We start from the raw sequence: 9,256 nt of genomic DNA, 5'->3' as shown, positions 1-9,256 counted from the left end.
CGGGATTGTGACGCACAAGGGTCAGCTGATGAACATGATATTTATTAAGGGGGGATTGCGACATGTGCTACCCACTCTTTCTCTCCCACAGTTTTGTTTATAAGGGCCGTGACATCTTAGGAAGTGTTCTTCACTATCTATGGGGCGTCAAAGCCTTGGTGTTGAGTCATTACCAGTTCTTTGGGTACATGAACTCACAAATTGTAATAGCTAAGACGGGTAGCTCAGAGGTCCATTGGTTCAACACTCACCAACAGCCACTTTCTTCTGTGGGCATCCGAGAGACAACAGGTTGACTTCTGGGGGAAATAGGCGTTGGGTGGGCTACAGGGACCTTGGGTCTGATCCGGCAGTGCTCCTTGTATGTTCTTTTTGCCTAGCCTCACACATGCTATTATTGCCCAGAATTAGTCCCACCAACTCATTTCAGGTAGATAGATGACTCCTCTGATTTTATTGTCCCTTCCTCTTGGGCCATCTGAAAACCATGATCATAGCTAGCCATCTGAAAACCATGATCTACAGACTCTTGTTGTTGTTTCTGGGTCACATCTGATAGCTTTCTGTGGGCTGGATCAGAGATTTGGAATTCTTTTCACCTGAAGGAGCCCTACAGATGCACCACTGCAAAGAAAATGATACTGAATGAAGCAGGTGAAAACAGGGTGACGAAACTCAGTCAAATTTCCACTATATTTTGCGAGCTCTCCAGGTTACTTCCTGCATCCTTTCCAGTTTTCTACATCCAAACTGATTCTGGGTCTGCAAACACAGCCAACCGCTGCTCGTTTTTTCTCTTTAATTCATGGGTGGGCCACACATAGACGGGGAACTACTGTGAGTTCTTGAGAGGATTTACAGTACTTTTGAAAGGGTTTCTAGCTCCCCGTTTGTTTTACAATAGCAACCAGAGAGCAGATTTCCCCAATTCAGTTAGGCTGCTGAAATGAAGCCAGCCAGCCAGGAGTAGACTTTGATGAGAAAGGAGGATGAGCTCTGTTCAGCTCTTGGTTCCGGAAACAAATTCGTGGACTTAGAATGTGCTCAAGGGCATTCTGATCTTTCATTTTCACTCCTGGCTCTGGTTGGGGTTCAAGTCAAAACAAAAAACAAAGTGGATTCAAGAAGTGTTAGTAGTCTTCAAACATTTTTCAAAGGAGCAAACGGAACAAATATACTTGGGGATTACCGTACTTTTCCGTGTAGAAGACTAGGGTTTTTTATTTACTTTAAAATAAGGTTAAAAATCTGGGGGTGTCTTATACATGGTAAAATATGGTATTTAGAGATATATATATATGGCGTCTCACATTTAGGCAAAGTGACAAGGCTTCATGACAACTTATTATGTGCTTTACATATCAGAAAACCAACCTCGATGCATCTTCATGTGGATATCAATAATATGCAGATTTGGAAGGGGGGTTACATAAATAACAGCCGGAGGGAAGCCTAAACAATCTTTGACCTTGTGGGGTCGCTCGTTCTCTCCCTGCTGCAGTCCTGACAACTGGAAATAAAGAAAGTCAAGCCAAAGGTACAGATGAATTAGGTCTCAATATCTGACCCCAGAGCACTTAGCTGGAGAGAGTCCAGGAGTGGGCAGGGACGAAGAACCAGAACTAAGAAAGTCCCAGTTGGAATGTCACCACAGCGTCCCTGTTAGAACCACTCTGGCAAGTAGCCATATCTTCAGTAACCACCCTAGCTGGAACTTTTTCCAAGCCAGCTCCAAGGGCCTTCTGACGGTTCCCTGTCTGTCATTAGTGAAGCTACAGGGAACCAGGCAGAGGGCCTTCTTGGTAGTGGTGCCCTCCCATCAGATGTCAAGGAAATAAACAACTCTTTGACTTTTAGAAGACACCTGACAGCAGCCCTGTACAGGGAAGATTTTAATGTTCGATGTTTTATTGTGTTTTTAATTATAATTCTTGCAGGGGCAGGATTGATCCTCCTAAAAATTACAGCTAGAGAAGGAAGATTGCTTGCCTCTCCAGTTGCACTCTTCAGGCACATCAGGCCCATGCCCCAACTGGCCACTCCTCCATAAGGCTTAGGAGAAAATGGAAAACTCTTTTTTCCAAGCCTAGTTGCTGGCGCAGAGAGTGAGCATACATAAGGGTACCAATGTATGCAAATGTGTATGGTTGCAGTGCATGGTTTCTTCAGTTTGCTACTAAGCCCACAGGTCCTAAAAGTTTGGTGCCTCATGTCAGAGAGGCGAGTGGGAACCCCAGTGGTATTTCCCAGATGCCAAACTAACCCAAGAGCAGTCAGATGTGGTGAGACCTTACAAAACTGGAAGTGAATTGAGGCCAAAACTGTGTTATCTGAGTTGCCTCCCTTAGCCTCATATGGAATGCATGCCACCAGGGCCGCCTTAAGCAGGTCGGGCGCCCCCGCCCTGCTTTTTCCCACGGCTGGTGGGCGGGCGCAGCGCGCAGCATGGTTTCCATGTGGCTTCACCGTGCAGTGTCCCCCTGCTGACCCGGAGCCCTGGTGCCCCGCGCCACCCAGCCTACCCCTAGAGCCGGCCCTGCATGCCACAACATTCGACATCATTTCCAAACTCCAACAGTACGCAGTGAATCAGTCACATAGTTACACTTCGTTTTCTAATATTCGATGCAACTTCTGTGATTTATGGTCTTTCCTACTCCCTAGCGTGAGAAAGGCCTAAATTCTACCTGCTGAATCAACAGATAAAAAGATCTGGCTATTATGCAATGCAACAAATAAACTATAAAGTGCAAGGAATGACTTTTAAGAGCTTTAGGAAATGTCTACTTGCGTCTACCGTGAGTAAGCAAGAGGGGAAACTTGTTTACGTAACCCAGGTCAGATCTAAAACTCTCTTTTCCAGGATGAACCAACAGCCACCGTCCACTGCCTGTGGAATTTGACATTTATGCTGCCGTATCCATCTGTTAACTGTGATGTACAATTGCTACATATTTATACTGTGTAGATTAATAGCATTTTTAATGACTAAATAATTAGATCAACGGCTAAAAATTTATTAACTACGTATTCACCCAATGAGCACTGTCAAGAACTGTACTCAAGGGAAAACATGGTCTTCAACGCTGCACTTGACAGCCTCCAGACTGCCTGTCTTGGAAGAGCGGAAGGTGCATCAACTTGCAGGCATGTGAGAAAGCCCCAGGACAGAATGGAATCCCAACAGAACTGCTGAAAGTCATCCTCAACCAGGGCCGGCCCTACGGCCAGGCTGGGTGGCGCAAGGCACCACGGCGCCAGCCTGTCAGGGGGGGCGCCTAGCAGCTGCGCCAGCCTGCCAGGGGGGGGGCGCCTAGCAGCTGCGCCCACCCGCCGCTCCACCTTGCAGCAACAGCGCTGCACGCTAAGCCCACCCGGCCACCCATCGCGCAGCAGCGCCCTCGGCAGCCGCGTTGCACGTTGAGCCCGGCTGCCCGCCCGCCTCGCTGGGAAACGGGGTGGCGGGGGGCGCTGGAGGGATCCATTGCACCACGATGCCAGGGCACCAGAGGTGCTTAAGACGGCCCTGTCCTCAACTCCTCCCTCATGATGTTGTCAGTTTGCATTTCTTAGTGCAGAAAGTATTGATCTGATTCGCAGATACCTTTCCTATTCTAATTAATTAAAGAGGGTTCTAGTAGCTTCTCTGTGTGAAAGAAACAAGCAGGAGGTTCATGATGTTTGGGTTATTCCTTCAGACAAGCTGAGTACAGCTGGCTTAAACTGGTTCTGTTATCTCTTCTGTCAAGGTCATACTGACTATAATAATAAGGCCAGAAGGAGTCTGGGTTTCCCTTTCTCTCTCTCTCTCTCTTTTCCTTCTGGTGTGGTGTTCTGTACATAGTACGCTTGGTGTTAAGGTTTAGAGTGATTATAAGTTATTGTAAGTTTAAGTTAAGTCTGCTGCAACTGGATTTCTTATGGACAGGGCCAATCCTGGATGTACAGTGGAACCTCGGTTTATGAACACCTCGGTTTATGAATTTTCGGTTTATGAATGCCGCGGACCCATTTGGAATGGATTAATTCACTTTCTATTACTTTCAATGGGAAAGTTTGCTTCAGTTTAGGAACGCTTCAGTTTATGAACAGAATTCCGGAACCAATTGTTTTCATAAACCGAGGTACCACTGTATTGGATTTGTGTCTCTGGTCTTTTTTGGGGGTTATCCTGCAACATTTTTAAGTTGTTACTCTGCTAACTATGCATTGAAATCTACTCTGGATCAATACGGAGAATTCAATGACAGCCTCCTTTTGCTGTGTTGGGAACAAGGCACTAATGTGACCCTCTGCAAGAAAGGGTCTGACTCAGAGGTAAAGAGCAGGTTCTCTCTGGGGAAAGCAGTGGGACAAGTGAAAATGTGGTTTAGCCCATAGTCACAAGGGAACCTAGCTTAGTTTGCTCACGGGTAATATAAAGCCACCGGAAGGAAAGGCAGTGGGGCAATACCTCTGGGGAGATGAGAAGGGACCAAGACAGACATATCCAATGCCATCTCTTGATTTGCAGGCCACGGGCGAAACAAACCACAAATTTGAGATAAATAGAAGTAATATACTGAAGTTCATATTTTATTGTTTTAAGTACCCCATAACAAATATTTTCATATTACAACACAGATCCAGAGGAGATTCTCCAAGTATCAGAAAAGATGCATACAAAATTGCATTCTGTATAAAACTGAATAAGCCAGTGCTATTGTATTTATGAACAAAATATTTAAAAAGATATATCTGAAAATATACCGTAGTACCGGCTTCTTCCTGTTTTTCACTGTAAATACTTTTAAAATACAACTGTAAAATACATGGTACTTATTTTACTCTTGCAGTTTTAAACAAGTACTAATTAAAACTAACATAAATCTTGATTAATCAAGGATAGGGGTTTTAGTAATCCCTTAGTATTTTACAAACATTTGAGGGTGGCTGGTGAAGTAGGTATTAGAAAGAAAGAAAGAAAGAAAGAAAGAAAGAAAGAAAGAAAGAAAGAAAGAAAGAAAGAAAGAAAGAAAGAAAGAAAGCAGCTCTACCAGGTTCTTACTTGTAGATTTCACATATTGTAGACAATTGAAAAATGGGAATTGTTTATAATAGATGCAGCCACCATTGGATAAGTAATCTCTCTGATGAATGAAAAGCTGTTGGAAAAAATAACTGCAGACAGAATCATATACAAATTTAGTTTAGCTCCTACTAATTCACTGTGAAAAACTCATTATAGCAATGATTGTTATTTATAGTTTTGACAGAAACAAGTCAAGCAATTAGAAAGTTCAGACCAGAGTTGAGAATTCAAGAGACTAGATGCTTCAAAATTTCTGACCCAGCAGATGCAAGAAGAAAGCCCAATATGGCAGCTAAGCACAGAAAGTTTGGCTATCAAAACGATTCTCAAAAAGATCATAGAGTTGGAAGGGACCACGAGGGTCATTTAGCCCAACTCCCTGCAATTCAGGAATCCTTCACCCAATGTGGAGCTTGAATCCACGGCCCTGAGATTAAGAGTCTCATGCTCTACCAACTGAGCTATCCAGTACATCTGCCAGATCAGAACGTATCCATCTCCAACTAAATCGTAGAAAGGGGTTATATAAGACTTCTCTCTATGGAAGGCGTACGTTTTTCAGGATCAATGCTTGAAATTAGCAGGTAGTTGTTACCAAAGGGCTCTCACAAGCTAACAGTAGCCATTATCACGGTCGAAAGTTAAATTCCAGGTAGGGAAAAGCACTCAAAGAGAATAGAGCAGGGTTGCTGGTAAGAGACTTGGTATGGGGAGTCTTAATGGAAAACCACACCAATGTGGCTGACATCAGGAGTGGGTCGCACCCAGACGTTTGTATCTTGCATTCATTTGGACTGGATTCTGGATTTGTTTGGTTCTGACTTCCACAAAGCAGCTTACAGTCTTAAATAAATAAATAAGAACAAGGAATGTGGCAGAGCAATTCAAATGTGTTCCTCATAATGACAAGCCTTTTGTCTCTTTGATTGCTTGGCCTTTTGGCTTTGATAAAGTGTTGCCTCTCCAGACTCCGGTTATCTATGCAAAAAGTGGCCTCTGGCCATCAAAGCTTATGACACAATAACATTGTTAGGTTTAGATTTAACAGCCCAGTGTGGCACCTTGGGAGACGAACCAGAATCATTATCCATTAGCTGAAATTCTGACAGTAAAAGCAAATTAACACAAAAGACCACGGTTGAATTCAGACAAACAATTACGAAGCTATGGATATGGTCATCATGGGTAAAATTTACATTTACTGGCAGAATTTCTTGAATGTGTTGATTTATCTCCAACAATCGGGCCTGCATGAAATAACTACAATCATCAAGTGGGGGGAAAGGTGTATATGACTTCACCCTCGTTTTGCACAACTGGGGTGCAGTGCTAGTGATTAATGCTTGTGGTTGCTGCATGATGCATTTTTGCGGGGAAACAAAGGAGGCAGCTAGACATAAAATATCCAGCAAAAGCATAATGAAAACCTTATTTACAGGAGTCATGGGAATGTCTGGGAAAGTCGGTCCACTGCGAAGAGCAAATCAGCTAGATCCTTTTGCTCGTAGATCACCGTGAGCTCTCTGGTGAAGAGGACTCAGGGTCAACTGCAGAGAACTGGTCCACCATATTTCAACCTATCCTGAAAAGAGAATTCTAAAATATGACACTTTAATTAGCCCTTAGTCCTTTTCTCAAAGGCACTGTTTCTTTGTTGTCCAAGGTTTGAAACAAGGCTTTGTAAGGAACCAAGAAAGAACCTTTCTTCTGCTTGCAGTATAACCTCATTGCTGCCCAATGGATTACCTGCCGTTGCTACTGAAAACGTCTTCAGGATGCCAAAGGGCTCTGTGGCCCTTCCAGAATCTGTATCATCCAGCTCCAGGCAAATACTAGCATCACATTGCCTCCCAGGTGCTAATGGCAGAACCATGTAGTTAACTCTTCAAAGTTTCCAGTAGTGCAAAAAAAAGAGGCTTTCAGCAGCAAGTATCTCTTTCCAAGCATGCTTGAGCGGTGCCTTGGCCACATAGCCTTGGAACAACCTAAACATTCAACCAATCAGATACAAATAAAAGACTTGCATATTCCAACAGTGGCATTTAGCTACATAGAAATGGTAGTATAAAGGACCCCTGGACAGTCAAGTCCAGCCAAAGACATATATGGGGTTGTGGCGCTCATCTCGCTTTTAGGCCAAGGGAGCTGGCATTTGTCCACAGACAGCTTTCCGGGTCATGTGTCCAACAGGACTAAACCGCTTCTGGCGCAATGGAACACTGTGACAGGAACCAGAGTGCACGGAAACGGCGTTTACCTTCCCACTGCAGCGGTACCTATTTATCTACTTGCACTGGCGTGCTTTGAAAGTGCTAGGTTGGCAGGAGCTGGGACGGAGCAACGGGAACTTAGCCCGTCGCAGGGATTCGAACCACCAACCTTCTGATCGGCAAACCCAAGAGACTCAGTGGTTTAAACTACAGCGCCAGTATGATAGAAGAGGGAAATACTATAGTGCCTGTGTGAGGGGAGGAATGGGGGGTCATGCTTACTGGCCCCATTTCCACATCTGCATTCCCCCACCCTGTCCACACACATGTGTACGATCCCCCAAAGATTTAGAACCCTGTGTGACCAAAGTTCAAAATTATGTCAGGTGCCAGCATGAATGGAGCAGGCTCCCTACTGCAGACTATCCCCTACAGCTTGTGGACAGTTACTGGGGTGACAGGGGTGCAATGAGATGGAGTGGGGCCAGCAATCTGGGCCCTGGTTTCCCCCTCATGTGATTCTAATCCCATGAAGGAAGGTTGCACGAAATGGTTTCATGTAGCAAATTGAGACAGTTAGCAATAGCAAGAAATCACTTTGTGCAGATTTTCTTTTCGTTGCTCTTCCGCACACTACAATATTACTGAAGAGGGCAAATGAAAGGGTTGTAGATAAAGTGCTTTCTGCGCCCCCACCTTAGTGACATTTCAGACCCCCATCCCAGAATTTTCAACCTTATTTAAAAAGGGGGGGGGAGTCTAGCCCATTTACCAACCAAGTCAAAGAATAACAAGAAACAATGTTCAGCCATATCTATATACAGTGGAACCTCAGTTTATGAACACCTCAGTTTATGAATTTTCGGTTTACGAACGCCGCGGACCCATCTGGAACAGATTAATTCACTTTCCATTACTTTCAATGGGAAAGTTCGCTTCAGTTTATGAACACTTCAGTTTATGAACAGACTTCCGGAACCAATTGTGTTCATAAACCGAGGTACCACTGTATATGTATATGTAATAAAAAAATAAACAGTAACATTTTAAACAAGCCAATTATATTCCCACTGGTGCTAATGTACGAGTGAACTGGCATTTTGTACACAGAGCATATTAACATGAACTCATCATCAGACAACGGTATCAAAATTTTCTAGCGCTTATTGCTGCACATTTGTGTAGTAACATGAGCTACCTTGAAAGGTGGCTTAGGACATTGTCACGACTGTAAGACAACTCAGTGCCATTTTAAACGTCTATAAAATGCACACGTTGTGTTTCTGTACTGTTTAAACCAGAAGCGATTTTCTTCATCACGACATCTGTCTGACCAATCCAGGAAGAGGAAGTCTCTGCTCTGAGTAACGAAGCCTGCAATGTGTTGGTCCCTATGTATGGTTGTTGCTTTGTGTCTTGTTGAAGTATCTCCTCGCCTCAACGCTGCTGAGGGATACAGAGCAGCGTGACGGGTTCTGCCTTCGGTACTCAATACTGTCCGCTATTGCTTGCTTGACTATCTGCAAAACAGAAGCAAAGCAACATTGAAATCATTACCAGCACTTGATATAGGATATGCCATGTTTCTAGCTGTTGCCTCTTCCGGAAGCCACCACATGCTAAGTGGATGCGAAGTGCTTGCTTATGCGGACGATTTTTCAAAGTGTGTAAACATGCCGCAGAAGAAACCAACTAACAATCAAAGGTCATCAGATGCTATTTGCCCGTTTGGTCTTCTTTGCATAACCAGGAAAATCAGGTAATAAACAAGCATCCCCTCCCCTTTCTTCAAATGACAGGTGGATCTGCATGCCTTGGGTACATTTTTATCAATGAAAACTGTTCAAATGGTATAAAGCAAGTCTTCTCCAAACTGGTGACTGGGAGCGGCTGCCAGGACCCTATAACACCGGTCCTGAAAGACCTGCATTGGCTCCCAGTACATTTCCAAGCACAATTCAAAGTGTTGGTGGTG

The 9,256-nt window shown here is 44.2% G+C and overlaps 1 protein-coding gene across 4 annotated transcripts in view; it reads right to left on the bottom strand.

The window, feature by feature from the left end:
• Window positions 1–4,554: 4,554 nt before the first annotated feature.
• Window positions 4,555–9,256, bottom strand: part of PLA2G4A (phospholipase A2 group IVA) — an 80,019-nt gene continuing 75,317 nt past the window's right edge. For all 4 annotated transcript variants that reach the window (XM_035122361.3, XM_035122364.3, XM_035122363.3 and 1 more), the window contains one exon: window positions 4,555–8,801. In XM_035122361.3, coding sequence (XP_034978252.1) covers window positions 8,673–8,801 — 129 coding nt within the window. In that variant the 3' untranslated portion in view covers window positions 4,555–8,672. The remainder of the gene's footprint in view (window positions 8,802–9,256) is intronic.

Source organism: Zootoca vivipara, chromosome 7 (assembly GCF_965207765.1).
Source record: "Zootoca vivipara chromosome 7, rZooViv2.hap1.1, whole genome shotgun sequence".
NCBI classification, from domain to species: domain Eukaryota; kingdom Metazoa; phylum Chordata; class Lepidosauria; order Squamata; family Lacertidae; genus Zootoca; species Zootoca vivipara.
The sequence above is the reverse complement of the archived record's forward strand: the minus strand, read 5'-3'. Positions and strand labels throughout refer to the sequence as shown.